Below are 23,192 nucleotides of genomic sequence, written 5' to 3' on the forward strand. Positions count from 1 at the left end.
ATTGGTTATTTATATTTGGTGTTAAAGTGTCAAAGCAAAATAAAAACATATGCAGTACATCTCTGCCATGCATGCACATTTCCTCATATTCTATCTCTTTAAAGACACCGCAAGTACTGAACAACATCTGTTTTTCTGCCAGAAATGCATTTGGCTCCCAAGTCCTGTTGTGAGCTGACAACACAGAGCATTTTTGTGGACTGAGTGGTATCAGCCCTGCCCATTGTCTTTTGCTAGCATACTCAACCACTCCCACTCTCAGATCTCTACAACATAAATGGGTTACAATTCTGTAGTCCATGATGAGATCTAGGAGGGCTCTTTGAGAAAACACTAGTATGTAGAGGACACTTGACATTTTTGAATTTTTCACAATATTAACAAGTTTTTTTGAACTTATTAAACAGAAAAAAAAAATGCTTCCATTGATATATTAAACAGACCAGAAGAGAACAAATAAAAGACATTCCCTATTAGGATTTTCTATACACTTTAAATATCATCATTATATTGCTGCAGTATTGGCAGATAGAAGACATTCACAATAGCGACATTGTGTACACTGTACAGCAAACAAATCTGTGTTTTCATGTGGTTTTATGTTTGGAAGAGCAGCCAACTGTTCTGTTCTAACATTTGTTCAGATTCCTCACTAATCTGTATGTTTCCTTAGTTTCATCATTTGCTGGGCGAAGCTCAGTTACAAACATCAAGGGTCCCCTTTTTGCATTAAAGCTTTGCTATAATTTATTAAATGCATGTTCCTCTGCTTCCTCTGAGTGACACAGTGTAATTGTATAATGTATCCTTGAATGAGCCATCCATTAACAGAGGAAGAGGATCTGACTGTAATGGGAAGGGGGATCCCTTAGGGATCCCATGATCTCCTGAAATAATATCTTACCCCCGGGAGCCTCTTTTTATGGAGAACACACCATTAGAGACTAGAATTCATTTAAGCCTTAGAATTTAGCCACTTACATTACCTGGCTCAATTTCCCTGTTATGTCGTAATCTGCATGTTTTGCTTTGATCTCCCCGCTTTTTTACTGTTAAGGGAATATTAGAAGCAACAGAAGAGTTTTTTCAATATATTTACTTACAAGTTACATGTTCCAGTGTCCGAGAGGTGATATATGGAATAGGACGTGTTATAGATACAAATGCATGCCAGATCTGGAATTGTGTGTGCTGCATAGTATCTGGACTAGTAATTAGTAAAGATTAAAACTGTAGGCTTGAGTTTAGTAGCTTTTGGAAATCTAGGTAATAAGACACCCTATGGTTAGGATCCCTTGCAAGGATAATGTTTAGTGTCACCTACTTAAAGCGGACCTTCAAGTGATACTAAAGGTTCCTTTTTTATTTTCTAAATATGTTCCTTTAACGTAGTGTACTGTTGGTTCACTTACCTTTTCCTTCGTTTTCCTTTGTAAATGCTTTTTTTTCTGTGAGTGAATTTTCAACTTCCTGTGCCTCCTCTAGAAGCTTGCCCCCATCATTCCAAGCTGTTGTGGCTGGGGGTTAGTGAGTGTGCTCCCCCCCCTCCCTTGGGACTACATCCCTGCGGGGAGACTCTGTGTGCATTCACAGGCACGGGAGGCAGGGGAGCCATGGGCGTGCCTAAGACGCTGTAGCTCCGCCTCCTGTGCCTTGCTATTGTAATCTGAATGACCATCTCAGCACAGCCCCGCCTTTACTCTGCCCTACTCTGCCCCTTTTTTTTTTGCTGGAGTTGAAGTGTGGCTCAGGTTTCGTCATCACACAGCGAAAAAGCAGCACTGCGCATGCTCGATGCCGCTAAGCATCAAGGGCCGTGACGTTGCTGCAGGGAGCATGCTCGAAAACCTGGAAGTTGAGGAGAACATACAGAGAGGAAAGAAGGAAGTGCTGATAAAGCCTATTTATCTAACAGGTAAATTAAAAAAATTGGCAGATATAACAGTTAGATTCATGATCTATATAGCATACAGATCAGATATTTTTACAACCCCTTTCACTCTTCTTTACAACTTAGGCCCATTTTACACTGATCTGGTGCAGTTTCCCTGCTGCACAGGTGCAGCACAGTGTATCTGTGGTTTTTATGCAGTCTTCCTGCGCTCTGCCATAGACTTCTTCTATTAGATCAGGCTTTGAACGCACACCAAAGAGGCAGAATGCTGGATTTTTGAAAACACACTAAATACACACAAGTCTATTGTAAAGCGAAGGTAACTTGCATAAAAACACGGGTACACTGCGCTGCACCCACTCTGCACTAAACGGCACCAGAGAAGTGTGAAAGGGGCCTTAATGTAATATTGCTCCTCCCCTCTCCTATACTACTTTATTTATTTTTTTAACTTTTTTTTCGCCAAAAACCGCTGAAGCTTCTGCCTTTCTTGCCTAGGAGGGAATAACAGGGATGCGCACTAGCATCACGCTCTCCTGCTCTTCCCTACACATTTTGTCATAAACAGTGTTAGTTTCGTCGACTAAACCCAACTAAAACATTTTAGTCGACTAAATTAATATAATTTTAGTCAACTAAAATTGGACTAAAACTAAAATGCCATTTTAGTCAAAGGACTAAGACTAAAACTAAATTGAAATTTGACGTCAAAATTAACACCGGTCTGTAGTACATGTTCATACCTCAATACCATAAATAACATGTTTGATTTTTCACTCCAGCAGTATATAATGAGTTTGGAAATTGTAGAGAAATGCTTAAATAATGCATTATAATTTAACTACACCCATTAAATTTTAGATAACTAAAATGAGTTTCAGTCGACTAAAATGTCCTGGAGATTTAGTCGACTAAATACGACTAAAACTAAAACAAACTAAATTAATTGCAGAAGACTAAAATGGGACTAAAAATAAAATGCTATTTTAGTCCTAAGACTAAAACTAAATCGAAATATGCTGCCAAAATGAACACTGGTCATAAATTACATCATCAGGGAGTAACATTGCTTCAGCTTCATGGCATAACCATGTCATGCACCACAGGAGACTTCGAGCACTAAACCCTACACTGCAAAATTCTATCCATCACACTGCGCATGCACCATGCTGCATCATCGGGGGCCTGCAAGAAAAGGCAGCCAGGTCCCTGATGACATAGTAAGTAAAATGGTGCGGGACCCAGTGTGTGGTGCAGTGATGGATTTTAGCAGACAGGGCTGGATGCGCTGGATGGGTGAGCATGTTTTTAAAGGATTTGTAAACCCTTGTGTTTTTTCACCTTAATGCATCCTATTGCTGAACATGCTACATGTTAGACCCTAAATATGGGTGTAACATGTAACACATTAAAATGGTGAGCCTAGACTTTTTTAAATTCAGATATACTTAATGATCCATTACCGTGTTCTTTATGTGATTACGTTAATTAGATAACATTTCATTAAAAGAAGAAGTTGGCTCAATGAATCACACACTAGCTTTGTATTAAATTTATTTTTTTTTTTTCGGCTTTGACTACTATACCTATACCGCCGACTGTGGAGGTTTGCTTGCTCAGCCTGTTGGGTCAACTAGCTTTTCTTAGAGTGAGCAAAACTCTCCTTGGGTTGCTCCTGTTTTATGCATGAAAGGCTATCGTGTTGAAATGAAAGTTGCCTGAGGCACCTTCTCTAGACTTCTAGAAATCTTTAATGAATGCTTCTGTTCACTTATATAAAGCCACCTACATTTCACAGACGTGGCTGTCCTGCTAAATTTAACAAGGTGTGGAGTATCTGGACAGAATCTCCCACTACTAACACATCCCAATAATTCTACTATATTTGCTTACATCTCTGATAAAGTAGCTCTGGGTCCTGATGAGCCATGGTCTCAAGTCTAGTGTTATTTTGTTTTGTTTCATGTGGCTATGAGTCGTTTCTCAGTCTCTTTCTTTCTCCTATACATGGGTGAAGTAAGGAAAACAGGACTGTCATGATATGTTAATCTCCATGTTTTTAGTGGAACTGAGCAGCGGGCTTTGTTTTGACAGTTGGTGGGTAGTTCTACCTTATGTAACCTATGACCTACACTCACCAGCCACTTTATAAGGTAGACCTTGCTAGTACCGGGCTGGAGGCCCTTTTGCTTTCAGAACTGTCTTCATTCTTCGTGGCAACAAGGTGTTGGAAACATTCCTCAGGGATTTTGGTCCATACTTACATGAGAGCATCACGCAGTTGTTGCAGATTTGTCCGCTGCACATCCATGATGCAAATCTCCTATTCCACCACATTCCAAAGGTGCTCTATTGGATTAAGATCTGGTGACTATGGAGGCCGATGGAGTACAGTGACCTCATTGTCATGTTCAAGAAACCGGTGGTGAGATGATTTGTGCTTTGTGACATGGTGCATTATCTTGCTGGAAGTAGTAATCAGAAGATGGGTACACTGTAGTCATAAAGGGATGGACATGGTCAGCAACAATACTCAGGTAGGCTGCGGTGGTTAAAACGATGCTCAATTGGTACTAAGGGGCCCAAAATGTGCCAAGAAAATATTCCCCACACCATTACACCACCAGCCTGAACCATTGATATAAGGTGGGATGGATCCATACTTTCATGTTGTTTACGCCAAATTCTGACCCTTCCATCTGAATGTTGCAGCTGAAATCAAGACTCACCAGACCAGGCAACGTTTTTCCAATCTTCTATTGTCCAATTTTGGTGAGTCTGTGCGAATTGTAGCCTCAGTTTCCTGTTCTTTGCTGACAGGAGTGGCACCCAATGTGGTTTTCTGCTGCTGTAGCTTCAAAGTTCAATGTGTTGTGCCTTCAGAGATGGTATTCTGCATACATTGGTTGTAAAGAGTAGTTATTTGAATTACTGTTGCCTTTCTATCATCTCAAATCAGTCTGACCATTCTGCTCTGACCTCTGACATCAACAAGGCATTTTCCTCCACAAAACTGCCGCTCACTGGATATTTTTTAGACCATTCTCTGTAAACCCTAGAGATGGTTGTGCTTGAAAATCCCAGTAGATCAGCAGTTTTGTCTGGCACCAACAACCATGCCACGTTCAGAGTAACTTAAATCCCCTTTCTTCCCCATTCTGATACTTGGTTTGAACTTCAGCAAGTTGTCTTCACCACTTCTAGATGCCTAAATGCATTGAGTTGCCATGTAATTGGCTCATTAGCAATTTGTGTTACCAAGCAATTGAACAGGTGTACCTAATAAAGTGGCTGGTGAGTGTATATTAAAGGTATTTGGCGAGCCGGGGAATGCCTGGAGGCTCTGTTTTGTATTTTCTTACTTTTTGGGAATATAATTAAAAAAATAAATAATTTAAACAAAAAAAATCTGATTTTTAAAAATATAATCTTTATTTACAGAATAACAGATAGGACAAATAATACAGTCATCAAACCAACCAGCAGTGAGAACCTTACACCAATACCATTTATAAAACTGAAATTGCTGTCAGTGACACGATGGCATCTTTGTAACGCAGTTTTCTCTCTCGTATTCTGGTTAATAGTGTTTGCAATTCCAAACTAAGATATGTGAGATCAAGACAATCAGCTTGGTAATGTGTACATATGTATAAAGCCAACATCTGCCCCGATTTTATCTAATGACCAAAAAAACAAAAAATGTAAACGGAAAAGAAAAACCACCGTCTGAATTGTCTGCCTTTCATTTCTGAAACCCAGGATGAAATTTCTGAATATGAATTCCCATGGCTACTGCCCTGCCCTAATGATTGTGAAGGGGGTCTTACACTACTTTCTGAATGATTTATGTGTTATATATTGATGGATGGAATCAAAATTAAGCCGGTCCTTGCTGAACTGGCGGAATTTGGGTCCACCTATGGCCAGCTTAAAGTGGTGTTAAACCCGAAAGGAAACATTTAATATATTACAGATTACCGATTCTTACATGTGATGGCTGCATTGGTTTTAGCTTTCTTTCCTTTATTTTTACCCGGTGATCCAGCCAGTAAGTCTGTAATTTTTTTTTTTAACAGAACAAGCCCTTCAGGAAATGTATCAGTTACATAGATGAAACAAACCATTTACCACTGACGGGTGCTTACAATGATCAGCTTTTATTAATGTATGTAAAACCTTTATCCTAAAAGGAAGAAAAACAGTTTGCTGTAACTTATAAATTGTGAGCTGGAGTTTGGCTTCAGTTTGTTAGTGTATCCAAATCTTCTAGTACAACACTCCCTACCCCTAGACTGACAATGCTGCTGTCTAAAGGTGTCTTTGTTGCTAGGGGTGTGGAGCACCCTAAAACGTGGTACACACGATCAGATTATCAGATGAATAATTGTCAGTTTTTTGTTGCATTCTAGTCTCATATCGAAAGTGAAGAGGTTACTCGACTTACGAAAATTCTCGTACGACAGAATACAACTTTGGTGATTTAATGTGTTGAATTGTTTTGTAATGTATTTTTTCATTTCCAAGCGTAGTCTTGCTCTTAGGATCTTTTTTGTTCGAAAACTGTACTAATTAAATGAAAAATCAGACGTTGTATTCATGTACAATAAAAATTTGATAACATGCACCTTCAGGTTTTGTCCGAAAAGTCGGAATCGGCAGTTGAAAGCACCATACTAACGATCAGATAATCAGCCGAACGTTTGGCGGACAAAATTTTACTTCTGATTTTCTTATCTTAAGTTTTGCCTTAGATGATATGATTTTCCCTCTTTCCACCACTGGTGGAAGAAAATAAATTGCTTGATTCCCCCCATCAACACAGTCAGTGTTGATGGGGGGAATACCTCCCTCTGTGCTATTGTATACTGCCAGCGAGGGGCGCAGGGAGCATTCCCAGCTGGAAGAATACAATGGTTACTGCTAGCGGTGTTCATCAGTGCAGTCTCATCAGTGCAGCCTCATCAGTGCATATCAGTAAAGAAGAAAAATTACTTAATTGCAAAATGTTATAACAGAAAATAAGAAAAAACATTTTTTCAAAATTTTCAGTCTTCTTTGCTTGTTTAGCAAAATATGACTACCACTGAAAGAAAGCTCTATTTGTGTGAGAAAAATCATAAAAATTTCATATACTATACCCTACTATATGGTAGAGCTGCACGATTCTGGCCAAAATGAGAATCACAATTTTTTTGCTTAGAATAAAAAGATCATGATTCTCGCAACGTAAAATCTTTCACATTATACAAAAAAAAAAAAGGCCTAACTTTACTGGTTAGATTTTTTTTTAATTCATTAAAGTAATTTTTTCCAAAAAAATTGCATTTGAAAGACCGCTGTGACATAAAATATTGCAACAACCACCATTGTATTCTCTATTGTCTCTACAAAAAAAATATTTATGTTTGGGGGTTCTAAGTAATTTTCTAGCAAAAAAAAAAGATTTTAACTTGAAACCAACAAATGTCAGAAAAAGGTTTAGAGTTTAAGTGGTTAAACTTTTTTCACTTACACAGGAAGTCTATTCCATTGACAAATTGTTACAATGTTTATACTTAAGTTCAACTGATAAAGAATGTTTTGTTTCTTGGCAGACTGCCCGGTTTTTCTCTTCCTTTCTTTTGAGGGCTGTGGCTTCAGAAGAGCAGAGAGAATTCTTTGCATAGAAAGAATTGTGGAACACTTTAGTCAAGATCGCGATAATGATTCTTGACGATTAATTGCGCAGCTCTACTATATGGGCACAGTGTTGCATGACCGCGCAATTGTCATTCAAAGTGCAACAGGGCTGAAAGCTGAAAATTGGTCTGGGCAGGAATGGGATGAAAGTGCCTTGTATTGAAGTAGTTAAAGTGGTTGTAAACCCTTAACCACTTCCCTACCCACATATAGTCATATGACGTCCTGGGATGGGATCTCCCATCCTGGGTGGACGTCATATGACGTCCTGGGATTCCCGGCCATCTAGGGGGCGCGTGCGCACGCGCGCCGCGTTGCTTGGGACCTGGTGCGTGTGCCCGGCGGCCGCGATGTCCGCCGGGCACACGCGATTGCCCGTTAACCGGGCCTGCCCGTGGATCTGTGTGTGTAAACACACAGATCCACAGCCTGTCAGGTGAGAGGAGACCGATCTGTGTTCCCAGAACGGAGGAACACTGATCGGTCTCCTCCCCTTGTACGTCCCCTCCCCCTACAGTTAGAAGCATTCCCTAGGAAACATATTAACCCCTCCCCACCCCCTAGTGGTTAACCCCTTCACTGCCTGTCACATTTACACAGTAATCAATGCAATTTTGCTGTATAAATGTGAATGGTCCCAAAAATGTGTCAAAAGTGTCCGATGTGTCCACCATAATGTCGCAGTCACGAAAAAAATCGCGATCGCCGCTAAAAAAATAAATAAATATTTATTTTTTTTAAATGCCATAAATCTATCCCGTATTTTGTAGACGCTATAACTTTTGCGCAAACCAATCAGTATACGCTTATTGCGATTTTTTTTTTACCAAAAATATGTAGAAGAATACGTATCGGCCGAAACTGAGGAAAAAATGTGTTTTTTAAAAAAAAAATTGGGATATTTATTATAGCAAAAGTAAAAAATATTGTGTTTTTTTCAAAATTGTCGCTCTTCTTTTGTTTATAGCGCAAAAAATAAAAACCGCAGAGGCGATCAAATACCACCAAAAGAAAGCTCTATTTGTGGGGAAAAAAGGACGTCAATTTTTTTGGGGTACAATGTTGCACGCAATTGTTGTTTAAAATGCGACAGCGCTGAAAACTAAAAATTGGCCAGGGAAGGAAGGGGGTGAAAATGCCCTGTATTGAACCGGTTAAGGTTTTTCACCTTCTGTGCTGTAGCTCCCCCCAGACCCTTTTTCTTACCTAGGCCCGATCCGATCCAGCGATGTGCACGAACTCAGCGGCTCCACCCGCTATTGCTCTTCTTTATTAGACAGACTGATAGCAGCAGGAGCCATTGGCTCTCACTGCTGTCAATTAAATCCAGAGACACGGAAGTGGGGGGGCGGGTCTGAGTCCTGCTGTCTGTGTCTTTGGGTGCAGCAGCGGGACTCGGGAGCGAGCACGCATGGGTGTCCCTTCCCTGGTGGGCACCCGATGAAGTGGAGGAGCCAGGAGCGCTGGCGGGGCACCCCAGAGGAAGAGGATAGGGGCTACTCTGTGCAAAATGATTGCACAGAGCAGGTAGGTATAGACATGTTTGTTATTTTTATGTTTTTAAAAAAGGAGCATTTACAACCACTTTGACCCCTTCTGGACTGCCCAAAGCAGATCTACTGCGGCAGGGTGGCCCTCCTGTGCGAAATCACGTACCTGTATGTGATTTTGTGCACTGGGTCTGGGGTGCCAGCCACTGGCAACTAACCCGCTCCCGCTGTGTTTGGACACAGCGGGAGCCAATCAGCGGGTCCAGTGGACCCGATGTTCGCCGGCACCTCATGATTGTTCTCAGGAGAGACAGATTGTCAGTCTGTCTATGTAAACAAGGCAGACCACCGTTCTGTGAGAGGGGAAGATGTAGATTTTGTGTTCCTACTAAGCAGGAACACGGATCTCTGTCTTCCCCCAGTCAAAGCACCCCCACACAGTTAGAAAGCACTCCCTAGGAGCACATTTAACCTTGTCATTAGTACAGTGACAGTGCACTGATTGTATTGGTGTCACTGGAACCCAAAAAGTGTCATTTAGTGTCAGATTTGTCCGCCTCAATGTCATGTACTCCTGCTAAAAATCGCTGATCACCGCCATTACTAGTAAAAAAAAATTTTAAAAATGTTCAATAAATATACCCCATAGTTTTTGGATGCTAAAACTTTTGCGCAAACCAGACAATTTATGCTTATTGGGATTTTTTTTTTACCAAAAATATGCAGCAAAATACATATTGGCCTAAATTGATGAATAAATTAGATTTTTTTACATGTTTTTTATTGGATATGTTTTATAGCATAAAGTAAAAAATATTGGGTTTTTTTTTTTTAATTTTCAATCTTTTTTTGTTTATAGAGCGAATAAGAAAAACCGCAGAGGTGATCAAATACCACCAAAAGAAAGCTCTATTTGTGGGAAAAAAAGAACATTGTTTTTATTTGGGTACAACGTCGCACAACTGCACAATTGTCAGATAAAGTAAGGCAGTAGATTACAAGAGTGCCATGCTGTAATTAAATGTTACATAATGGTACCTTTGGCCCAGACATTGTGAAGAAGAAATGTATAGGGAGGAGGCTGGAAAGGACTTTAATGGTAACGTATGAAAACTGAAAATAACAGTCTGTGAGTAAAATGAATATATTTTTTACAAAAAATATATTTAATAAAATACAAAATATGTTAAAAACATCAAAGTCAAACAGCATGGCTCTATAGTCACAAGAGTGTGACATTTATGACAATAATACCATCTGTGTATTGATTGCTCTACATGTTTCGCAGATATAGTTTTACCGCTTCTTCGGGAGCTTTATTGCACATATACATGAAGTTATATATAGAGCGATTATCATTTTATAACTATAATATAAAAAAAGAAAAGAATTAATAAATGGAATACATGTCAAGTCAGACATTGAATATAAAAAAGTAAGGCGGTGCCATTTTGCAAAAAAATGGCCTGGTCATGAAGGGGGTAAAACCTACCAGGGCTGAAGTGGTTAATATAGGAGATTTGTTATTGGCAGAGGTGAAACCAGGTGAAAAAAGCAGGATGAATAAAAATCAATGGGTTTAAAAAAAAAAAAATCTGATTTTTTTTTTTTTTTTTTATTTACATTGGATTTTTTTGATTTTTATCAAACTTATTTTGTGCATTCACACAATTTCACAGTAACCGTGGGATAAAACAAAGTTCAGGAATATTCCTTTATCTATCTACACTACAAACTGTATGATTGAACCGGTTCTGATATCGATGTTTTACTAACCTGACAGCTTATTATTCTAAGTAGGAAACCTTCATTTTGTTTGCAAATATTTAAAGATTCTAACTACCAGTAAGAATAAGTCCTTACATTTAAAGAGCACCTATCATTTCAGATCCATCCTGGCAGTGCCTGTTAGCGGGCACCCACTCATCTGCTGTCACCACGTCCCTCACCATGTTGTGTCACTTCTACATCACCAGCCATCCCATTAAAGTGAATGGGACTGTCGGTGAGTCAGCAGCGGGTCAGAGGAGGAGCCGCTGCGGGACAGAGATGACAGTTGCTCTTTAAAAATTATGATTTAAATCAAGCCTTTTTACTAGTGATTTAAATCATGATTCAAATTGTGATTTATATCGACTTGATTTAAATCAAATCCACCCTGGAAAAAGGGTCTAACAAAAGAAAACAAATGCAGCCACGCATCTAATGATTGGTAAGATGCAATATATTATATTTTTGGTTTTGGGTTTATTATAGTTTTATGATTGGACAGAGACAGACAGTTGTCTCTCCAAAACTGAAGAAGTCCCTAAACAGCTGTTTGTCCTCAAATGCTTACACACAGCATCGGGATTTGCTGTGAAGTTCTTGCATGTGCAGTAATATACTTGTTCCATTTTTAACCTACAATTGAAAAGACTTCTGCTAATGAACTAAAATTACAAATACCGAGATTTTTTGTGTAACAACACAAGTGATCATGCCTAAATGAAATCACCCAATCAGCATCCTCTTTTATTATTCTCTCTGCTTCCAGCAGGGGAAATGTGGTTGCTATGGGTTACTTCAATACATTATTCTTTCCATTGCCCTAAATTAGCCTCATTTGCTTTTGTTATTCTTTGTGGTAAACACAGATTTCCTTCCCGTGTGCGTCCCATCTCATTACAATGGAAGAATAGTTAGTCTTTAGCTGTTTCTTTTGTATCAGCACAATATGTATGTGAGCATCCTTTGTGTGGTGCGTGTGTGTGGGGGATGCATGTTTTATGTGTGTGAGAGTGAAAAAAGAGATGTATGCCTTCCTCCTTCAGGAAATGATTTGCTTGCTGCTCTTAACATTCCCTGCAGGGGGAGAACGAGATAGACATAGGGGAGTCAGACTCACTGGCAGTGAGACACACACACACACACACACACACACACACACACAGGCCAGCACACATACACAGCTCACACACTATACACACCAGATCAGCTCAGACACACATATGGTAGCTTGCAGCACACAGCACACTGGTAGCGATCTGTAATAAACATGCACATGAGCTGGTGACACACAGCACTGTCAGGCTGATTTGTGGAGATGTCACACACTGACAGTTCCTCCAGATGAAGCTCTGTTGCCTTCAGCCAAATGCAGCTGTGACATATACACATAGAGAGTTGTGTCTCCTACATCTCCCCCCACCCCCAGTCTGTCACATCCTTATTCATCTGATCAGCGTAGTGTGACCATCTTCGCTCAGCAGGGACAGATCAGCCAAACGCTTGTTCTGGTGAGTGCTGGAATTGTCGTAGCTTGATATGGATTTGTGGGATTGACATGCCAGAACACAATGTGTTACACTTGAGGAACACTGGCAGCGGAAGGGGTGGATTGCCTGTCCTGCGTGGATCGATCACATTGTACATTATTTTGTTGTTGTTGCATGGGAGGCTTTGTATGATAAACTGCATGTTCGCATTTTTACTGGAATGATAATCTGATGTTCTGACAGCATCTGGATGTAAAGGCAGTCCATGTTCATCCGTATTGGAGGTAATGGAGACATGCCTTGGATTACTAGCAAGGTTAATGAAGATATTCTGCAGTGAGCTGGCATGAATGTGTATTTAGGATCTGGATTGGGGGATCATGGGGTTAAAGGAGAGACGCTCTCCAAGTCAGGACTGGGTAGGATTTTACAGTGGATGTTCTTTGAGTCTTTTGAGGGGTGGTGAGCCTCCTCCTCCCATATTGTCCTGTAAATAGCACATACTTTCCCTGCTCCCAGACTGACCCCCCCCTAGACATACCGAGCATTCCAGTAACTCTTCCCAGGCCCAAGAGGCAGGGAAGCTGGACCTATACTCATCTATGTATGTATATACACATACCCAGTGCTGTCACATTGCTATACAGACTTCAAGACTAGCTAATATGACAGGCACATGCCGTGATCTGTCAAATTACTGCACAGACAAGCCGAAACACACACTCCTATAATACAACTTGTTGGCACCTATGTGTATTACAAAACGTTCCACCTGTGCACCAGGTACAAGGTATATCCCTGAGAACCAAAAGAAATCAATTACTGATGAGTGTGATGTTAATCCGGCAATTATGTCTATAATCTTTACCGTAAACATAAGCATTTTTACTGAAATATCTCCGATAAAGAGTTAATAGAGGGATGGTTTGCAGAACTCTGATAGGGGAGGGCTTCTCTCACACCCATATGTGATTCAGAGACAGGACGTTGAACTAGTGTTGGGTTGGGTGGGTGGTGGGTGGTCATTGCCAATGTCCAGACTTTTAATGTCTTCCTTTCCTACAGAACGGAAATAAGTAGTAGAGAACCGCTGATACTGCAATACTGGAAATCCAGATGAGGCTGAAAGGCCTGTGGGTTGCTAGATGCTTCTGCATGAATGAAGTCATAAATAGAATGTCCTGGGAGAAGGATTCTGGGGATGTACTGGAAGTGGAATGTTAAGTTGGGAATAGTAAGAGGTGGCTGTGAGGTCACGACATAAATAGTGGAAATAGTTATGCCTAAATTGGTAAATTGATACTCCACAAAAGGTTACGCATTTTTGCGTAGGCTAAAAAAAAATATCACTATAATGCATCGGTAAACCACTAGAAGAATGTTGGCAGCCAGACTGGCAAATATTCATAGTCCATTTATCATGCTCATAGAAATAAAGCAAGAGGAATTTCCAGGTCTGGAAATAATGCATGTAAGGGTGTTTAGGAAAAAAGACAGGATGACTGGCGAAGTAAATTAAGAGGTGAAGGCAGCTGTTTATATAGACATGGACTGGCACTTTGATTTCACATACTTGTTCTCAGTTTACGCGACAACTATTGAGGGGGAGTATGGCACCGCAGTTTTTCTATATATAATTTTCCGTGCAGCAGGTTGGCAAAGCATAGTCAGAGAGGAAGTTTGGCACAGGCAATTTACATCTTACATCATGTTAGAGAGACGATTGAACACATTGCAGTATCCCATAACAACCAATGAGCCATTATTTTTCTTTGTTCTGACTGCCCCAAACTAATGAAAAGCTGGAATCTGGCCATATTGTTTCCTTTTTGCACTGCTGATTAAATAACTGACTCCAGGGCACTTGTGCTGAATGTGAAAATGATCAAAACAATGAGATCTATCAATTCATAATGTTTATTCTGTGCCTTTCAATTGATACTGAGTGGAAATGACAGAATACAAAAAATGCATAATGTCATTGTTTAAAAATGAAATAAGGCATTACTATACAGAAATGATTCACTGTTATATCCTGTGCCATTACCAAGGTTGCACCTGCCACTTCCTGCTCCCATGTATTATGTTAGTTCTTGTCTTTTATATTCTCTATATTGGGGTTGATTTACCAAAACTGTAGAGTGCAAAATCTGGTGCAGCTGTGCATAGAAACCAATCAGCTTCCAGTTTTTTTTTTTGTTAAAGCTTAATTTAACAAGCTGATGTTAGAAGCTGATTGGTTGTCATGCACAGCTGCACCAGATTTTGCACTCTCCAGTTTTAAGCCTGGCACACACTAATAGTTTTTTTTGCATTAAACCCAGCAGGTTGAATGGAAAAAAACCTGACAGTTTCGGTCAGAGTCGTTGTACTAACGATCGGACGTTTGAGAGCGCTGATCGGGAGTCGGTCGGCTGCTGGTTTTCCAGCATGCTTGTAACAGACTCATCCGGGACAGAGGCTTTTGGAGGGGACTGAAATCTCATCCGACAATCTGTGGGACCACATGAGCTGAATGTTGGCCGGTTTTTATTAAACCGGCCAATGTCTCCAGACATTCGGCCTGTGTGTACTAGGCACTAATAAATCAACCCCATTGTGTATTTAGAAAGTAGTGGCTTTTCTTTTTTATTTCTATACTAATTGTTTTATTTCCTTTTTCTCTTAACAGATGTATGACATATTTATTCCACCTGACATTGGTTTGTGATCTATGAACTTCTGAGTAGCACTCAGTTTTGTGGCCTGGTGCCATGCTCTGCAATACCTGCCATAATGTCAGCTTGTGGCTCATTTACAGAGCATGTCTGGAAGCCAGGAGAATGCAAGAACTGCTTTCAGCCCAAAGGCCACCACCAGTTATCAGCTCTTGGCAGAGGTGCTGGACAACCACCTCCTCCTCCTCCACCACCTCCTCCCTACCGAGCACAACATGCCAAAGTCAACCAAAGCCAGCGACCACGTACCACCACTGGATTCAGGCCTCCTGTGGCCAAGAAACCCACAATTGCTGTCAAACCCACTATGATAGCAGTTGATGGAGCTGGCAGCCATCCTTTACAAGGTCAGGCCAGATCACCCCTGCCTGTTTCAAACACCAGAACCCAAGCACCTTCGGTTTGTAATGATGACCGCACAAATAACAATACAGGGGTAGAGCAGACAGTCTCTAATAACAATCATGTGGGTAGCAGTGGACTTACAGAAGTTTTGAAGGAGATAGCTGGATTAAGTAACCCATCTGAACCTGTGCTTCAACCAGAAGGAACTGCTCGAGAAAATTTTCTGTGTCGTATCAACCAGTGTTATAGACGATCTCTAGAGAGAAAGCCATCTGTCAGTTGTTTATCTGGCAGTCATTATGATGGAGGTGAGTCAAAGAAAAGTGTTCGAAGAGTAGCAGTAAGTGGAGAAGAAAGTGCAATCATCGGAATGGATGGTGGACGCTTCTGCTACCCAGAATTTTCCAGTGGAGATGAAAGCTGGGATGAGGAAGATGAAGGAGGCAGGGGGGAGCGGGAAAGTTGGGAAGAGAGTGATGAAGAACTATTGGCCATGGAGATCCGTATGAGGGGACAACCACGTTTTGCCAATTTACAAAGTGGCAGTTTATCTCCAGTGCCAGGAAGACTGGGGAGAAGAGCGAAATGGAACACTGTGCCATTAAGACAAAAATCACTGCAGAGAGTTTGTGCTGTGGACTATGATGATAGCTATGATGAAATTCTAAATGGCTGTGAGGTCATAGGAGAAGTTCATGAAATAAATACCATCTCTCCTTCTCCTGATCCCTCAATGGTGGATTCTTTATCTTGTCCTCCCTCATCCTCATCCTCATCTTCTTCCTCCTCGTCCTCCTCCTCAGGGGGACTGTTTTGCAATGGAAGTATAGGGACAGAGAAAGCAGTGGATCTTGGGCCAGATGGTATAATGCAAGATGTTGTTCAAGATGCTGGTATGGCTCAGGCAAAGCCTTATCGTGTGGTGAGCTTGGAGCAACCTGTCTGTAAGCCATATACAGTAGTTGATGTTTCTGCTGCAATGGCTGGAGAGAGTGCTACCCGTGTAAACACAAAAGTTAAGAAGTCAAGCTCAACCCGTTACCAGGAAGTCTGGACATCAAGCACTAGCCCTCGACAAAAACTTGCAAAGACTGAGACAGCAGAGGAACCTAATCGAAGCTGCTATAAGTCAGCCCCAACCTCTCCTACTGCTGGATTGAGTGCCCATACTGTACCTGTTCGTTCTCCAAATTTGTCAGAAATTAAATTCAATAGCTACAACAATGCAGGAATGCCACCTTTTCCTATTATAATTCATGATGAACCAGAGTATGCCCATAGCTGCAAAAGCGCTGACAAAGTGCCCATCCTTATTAACCCTAGTGCTTATGATAACTTAGCTATTTACAGAAGTTTTGTGGGTGCTGGTGGAGTCTTTCCACCACCCCCAGACAAAGAAAAACGACAGACAGGAAGTCATACATATGAGGAAATAGAAACTCCCGCAAGAACAAAAAGAAAAGAAGAATCTGCCGATGTGGCTCTTCATGAGACAGGTGGCTGTCCTAGGGAGAGTGCCAACCGTGTTTTGTCTCAGATTGTGGCATCCATCCAGCCACCTCGCTCCCCACCGGAGGCTCTTACTCCCGAGTCTCACAGCAGTGATGAACATCGGCCGACAGAAACCCAGTCAGACCCAGAAGTCCCTCCAGGTTCCTTGGGAAGGCCAAAAACATTATTTTGCTCACAGAGAGAAACTTTGGGGAATGTTAGTTTAAACAAAACATCTCTCGCGCTATCCAGCGATGACAGCCCAACTGTGTCTTCTACAACCGAGCCTCTACCACCTTTCCCACCTCCACGTTCTACTTCTTCACCCTACCATGCTAGCATGCTTCACAAACATTTTGCAACTCGAGGGAAACCAGTGGGCACAAATCGCCCATCACCAACTGACACTTCAACACAGCCACGCCGGCCAGCAGATGGCAAACCACGCCGTTGGATATCCTTCAAAAGTTTTTTCAGGAGGAAGAAAGAGGGAAGTGGTCAAGGAGGCTGTGAAGACAGAGATGAGGGTAAACTGGTGGGGCTAGATGGTACAGTTATCCACATGCTTCCTCCACCACCAGTTCAAAGACACCATTGGTTCAGTGAAAGCCGAGGAGAGGAGGGAGAAAAGCCATCTATTGTGTTCGTGTATCGGTCAGAAGATGAAAAAACAATTACCAGCCCACAGGAAAACATGGATGCTGAGGCAAAGTCTAGCAGGTAAAATACTTCCACTGGTAGGTCATATGTTGCATACATTTTCAAGTGTGAAATTTTTGTCAAACTGCTTTATGAGAAAGGTACCTTTTAAAAAAGTAATGTCCTCAATCTTGCACAGCTTGCCTGGAATATAGGTCATTGTGTGACCAATCATTTCTGTGGGTCTCACAGCATTTAAGGAATGACATTTAGCCCAAAAATAATGTTCTCTAAAGCTTTAGCGACATAACTTACCTGTAATGAAGAATGACCCACATTGTGTAGGCATCTGGATCCGGATCTTCTGTGCAGAGTGTACTGTCCTCTTCCTGTTGCTGAACTTATGGCACTGCTGTGGCTAATGGCTCACAGTCTGTAAAGCTGCAGTGAAGATCCCTGATGGGGTCCCCCCCACTTTCTCCTGTGATCCATCAAACTCCCTCCGGTTAACAGGACATGTTGCATGCAGGGTAATAAATGCATAGGCTTTGCTCAATGAAGATGGAGGGGGCTTGTTCACTGTAGCTTCACAGAAGGCTCAGAGCTATTACCTCCCTCTGCACCAGAAAGTCAGCAGCAGGAAGAGTATGGGGTATCCTTGCACAGAAGATATCTACAGGATCCAATTGCCTGCAAAGCATGAGACATCCGTCATTACAGGCAAGTTAGGTCACTAAAGCTATAAGTGTAGAAACAAATTTTTTTTTTTTTGCTTTATAGATTTTGGCGATCCACGTATATAAAACTATCTAATCTCCTGTTCCACACTTTTACAGAGTAGTTAGTATGTACATATATGGAGTGGCTCACAGCACAATTCGAAGCCAGCTGCGCCAGCCCCCCTCCAACCCAGAGCTCCAGTGAGCACTGGCGGGGCAGAAAATTACGTGATCAGAGGTCATGTGTTCATTTTGTTTTCGGTCTTAGAGCCGGCGGGTGACAGCTGCAGCATCACAGCAATGTTGCAGCAGAGAGGAGAGTATGTGTGTGTGTATGGGTATGTGTGTATGTATGTATATATATGTGTGTATATATATATATATATATATATATACACACACACACACACACACAGTAAAACCTCGGTTTTTGAGTAACACGGTTTACGGGCATTTCACAATACGAGCTGTTTTTATTATAAAATCCTAACTCGATTTGCGAGCTTTGTCTCGCAAGACGAGCAGGATTCAAGTCTCTGGGGTGTGCAGTACCACATGTAGCCAGAGGTGCGGGGGCGCCCGTAATGCTAGGAGACACCCGGGGCAGCTCTGAGACACTCAGAAACACTCCGTTCTCAAGTGTCTCTGAGCGTCCCCGAGTGGTCTCTGAGCTTCTCCGAGTGTCTGCGGCACCCCCACCTCTGGCCACATGCGGTACTGCATACCCTAGCAGTGACACCGGAATAAATTATCTGAGTATCCATTGATTCCTATGGGGAAACTCGCTTTGATATACAAGTGTTTATGATTACAAGCATGCTTCTGGAACAGATTATGCTCGTAATCCAACGTACTACTAATATATTTTAGTAACCCATTCATCTCTTTTAAGCAATTAAAAAAAAAATTAGTTTTCTTCACATGCATGTCCAGCGAAATCTTTTTTTCTTAGGTTTAGATTGGAGAAAATGTAAAAGAGTGTTAACTGCTATCCCGGGACTCCATTCCTGACCAGTTGACCATGTTTTACCAAATAGGAAGCAAGGACTTTCCAACAGTGACTCATACAGAGGTTCAAAATGTGTTTCATTAGTAGAGTAGGGGAATACTACTCTTATTATCCATGATTTATATTGCGCCAACAGTTTACGCAGCGCTTTACAATATAAAAGGGAGACAGTACAGTTACAATACAATAAAATACAATAGGTTTAAGGGGGCCCTGCTCATAAGCGCTTGCAATCTAAGAGGATGGGGCAGGTAGTACAAAAAAATATAACTGTGGGGGATGAGCTGATGGAAGTGATAAATGATTAGTTGGAGGCGTGGTAGGCTTTCCTGAAGAGATACGTTTTCAGGGATCGCCTAAAGGCAGCCAGAGTAGGAGGTAGGCAGACAGATTGAGGTAGAAAGTTCCAGAGGATGGGAGAGGCTCTGGAAAAGTTCTAGAGATGAGCATGGGAGGAGGAGACAAGGGAGCTTGAGAGCAGGAGGTCATACTAGAACCCCAAATAACATAGCATAAATAAGAAAAAATTACTGCGCTAACACAAAAAAAAAAAAAAATAGCTGCAGTTCTAAAATTGTGGGATATACACAATCAAATAGAATAGTGGTAAAAATAAGAACCGCACTGCAAACAAGTGTATTACAATATAAATAGAAGGGATCCACATAAATATCAAAAGGAAAGAAACAACATTAGACACAACCCATGTGAAAATAAAGTCCGTGTGAAAATAAATTAATAAGAGAAATCACATCAGTGGAATAAAATCCAAATATAAATGTAAATAATGTCCAATAAAGTGCAATGAGGCCAATAAATCCTTCCAGTGTCACCACATGAAAAAATCAGCCACCGGGTGAATTAAATGCTTACCAACAGCAAGCTGTGATACAGCTTGTAAATGAACCAGGCGCACAATCGTGTCCTAATATGATAGACAATATAGGGGGAGGATGACCAGGAAAGCCAGGCAGACCAGGCAGACCAGGGTGGCTCCGTTCACAGGATCAATATATGAGCGACAAGGAGGACCCTAGTGTTGCTGATATAGGAGTAAAGGCCAGCAAAGTCTGGTGCAGACTGCTCAAGTCCTCTGACCGATATGCATCTTGTGCAGTCTGCACCAGACTTTGCTGGCCTTTACTCCTATATCAGCAACACTAGGGTCCTCCTTGTCGCTCATATATTGATCCTGTGGACGGAGCCACCCTGGTCTGCCTGGCTATCCTGGTCATCCTCCCCCTATATTGTCTATCATATTAGGACTTTAACACGATTGTGCGCCTGGTTCATTTACAATCTGTATCACAGCTTGCTTGTTGGTAAGCATTTAATTCACCCGGTGGCTGATTTTTTCACGTGGTGACACTGGAAGGATTTATTGGCCTCATTGCACTTTATTGGACATTATTTACATTTATATTTGGATTTTATTCCACTGATGTGATTTCTCTTATTAATTTATTTTCACACGGACTTTATTTTCACATGGGTTGTGTCTAATGTTGTTTCTTTCCTTTTGATATTTATGTGGATCCCTTCAAGATCTATTTATATTGTAATACACTTGTTTGCAGTGCGGTTCTTATTTTTACCACCATACTAGAACCCCATCAGATCTTTTTCTTTATTTAACAACATATTTTATTGTAGGCAAAAGAATCAATAATATTAGAATATTGTTTACAGAGGGTTCAAATTGTAGGTAATTGGAAGTTTTTTTTCAGAGCTTAAAGTAGAACTAGGCAAAACTGTTTTTTTTCTTTATTTTAAATAGAGTAAGGGAGAGTTGTGACCTCTGTAAGGTTTGTTTTTGCCATCTTTGTCCCATTGGGGAAATTTCTCTGTCCCATAGCCAAAACAGGAAGTGAGAAGGAATCCCTGCTAATTAGGGGAATCTCTTGCTCCCCTAGGTCACCAGAACTAGTGTACCCATTGGGAGATTTCCCTTCCATTACTTTTCTGGGGACAACCCAAAATTTGGGCTTTTCTTTTACTTTCAATGATAATGGTAAGCAGGGCAAATAGAGTGAATCTCACTAAGGGGGGGGGGGGGGAGCACAGACAGCAATAAAAGCTGACAGGCTTCTAATCCTTCTGCACTCTATCCAAAGCTAAAAAAAAAATACATTGCCTTTAGTTATACTTTTAAAATTGTAAGTCATCGAACATGATGTAATTTGCATACTAGAGGAGTATATGATTATTTTCATCATTTAAAGGTGAAATATAAAGTAATTTTGATGTGCTTATCAGAAAGAGAATGACTGTCTTGGAAAAATCTTTTGTTCTGTCTGTGACCCTGTTGCAGATTTCCCCCTACTTCAGCAGAACATGAAGTGAGACAGTGGGGCGCCCTTATCCATGCGCCCGGCCCCTAATCTACATGCAGGGTGCCGGACACATGGATTTCAATTGTTTTTTTTTTTTTTTTTTTTGCGTTGGTGTGCTGCCAAACCCCCCCACTGAAGTGAGGGTAGCACTCTCTAATGGAGTAGTAAAAGTCCAAGACACATCACAGTATATAACATGAGGTTGATATAATCCTAAGGCCTGATCCCAGGAGCGTTTGGCATTTTTTTTCCTGCCTCTAAACTCCCCTGCATTTGTGTCCATGCACATGCAGACATTTAGAGACATGAAATAAAACGAAATAAAACCCACAGCCAGTGCCTCCAGGGGCAGCAGAGATTTAGCCAGACAAAAACATTTGACGTGTCTACATGCACCTAATTGCACGTAAAGCGGAGTTCCACCCACTTTTTCAACTAGGTCTTAAAGGAAAGACTACCCCTCTCCCTCCTTTTTGGCTTGATTTTTTTTTCTTTTTCCTTCCTACCTTTAATGAAGTACATAATGTACTTACGCTCCAGCCTCGCTGCGGCGGCCCAGGGCTTCATTTTCTTTTTTTTTTTCTTTTTTCTTTAGTGGTATGCGACATACAATGAAATGATAACTTTACAGAATATGTTGTGCGCCAGGGCTTAATTTTCTGCTGCTCGCCCACTGCCTTCTGGGACCTGTGTGTGTCCCAGAAGACGATGGAGCCATTCAGAAAGCGCCACGCTGAAGGCTGAAGGCTCCACTGCTGGTTTCTCTTAGTTAGAATGGCGGCGGCTGCACCCGATTGGATGGACGGATCGGCCTTGGGGGGCCGACATCGCAGGCTCCCTGGACAGGTAAGTGTTCTTATTAAAAGTCAGCAGCTACAGTCCTTGTAGCTGCTGACTTAAAAAAAAAATGTTTGCGGCTGGAATACTGCTTCAAGCGCTAGGTGCATTCAGAGCTTGAGCTGTAATTCATTTCAATTACCAGAATAAATTTTTATTCTGGCCAAAGAAATGAATGAACACCCAAGTGCTTGACATGCCTAAATGAGTAACACAAGTTTAGAAGAGTCAAGCATTTTTTTGCCAAAACTTTTCTGCCAGGAGGAAAGGAGTGTAGGAGAGTTAGCAAAATGTCCAGCGTGCATGAAGCCTAAAGTCTATCTATGGTCTGAATGTAAAATATACACTCACCAGCCACTTTATTACCTACACCTGTTCAATTGGTTTTTAACACAAATTGCTAATCAGCCAATGACATGGCAGAAACTCAATGCATTTAGGCTTCTAGACTTGGTGATGATGACTTGCTGAAGTTCAAACTGAGCATCAGAATGGGGAAGAAAGGGGATTTAAGTGATTTTGAACGTGGCATGGTTGTTTGTGCCAAACGGGCTGGTCTGAGCAGTTCAAAAGCTGCTGATCTACTGGGATTTTCACACACAGCCAGCTCTAGGGTTTACAGAGAATGGTCCGAATAAGACAAAATATCCAGTGAGTGGGAGTTGTGTGAATGAAAATGCCTTGTTGATGTCAGAGGTCAGAGGAGAATGGGCAGACTGGTCCAAGATGATAGAAAGGCAGCAGTAACTCAAATAACCACTTGTTACTACCAAGGTATG

The 23,192-nt window shown here is 41.3% G+C and overlaps 1 protein-coding gene across 4 annotated transcripts in view; it reads left to right on the forward strand.

Annotated features, from left to right (window-relative positions):
* Nucleotides 1-23,192, forward strand: part of PEAK1 (pseudopodium enriched atypical kinase 1) — a 124,234-nt gene that overhangs the window by 84,189 nt on the left and 16,853 nt on the right. For 3 of the 4 annotated variants that reach the window (XM_073619054.1, XM_073619055.1, XM_073619052.1), the window contains one exon: nucleotides 14,995-17,596. In XM_073619054.1, coding sequence (XP_073475155.1) covers nucleotides 15,099-17,596 — 2,498 coding nt within the window. In that variant the 5' untranslated portion in view covers nucleotides 14,995-15,098. Of the gene's footprint in view, nucleotides 1-11,931; nucleotides 12,345-14,994; nucleotides 17,597-23,192 lie in introns of those variants that run through there. The other variant, XM_073619053.1, reaches the window with a different exon arrangement.

This window comes from Aquarana catesbeiana, linkage group LG03, assembly GCF_042186555.1.
Source record: "Aquarana catesbeiana isolate 2022-GZ linkage group LG03, ASM4218655v1, whole genome shotgun sequence".
In the NCBI taxonomy this organism is placed as follows: Eukaryota; Metazoa; Chordata; class Amphibia; order Anura; family Ranidae; genus Aquarana; species Aquarana catesbeiana.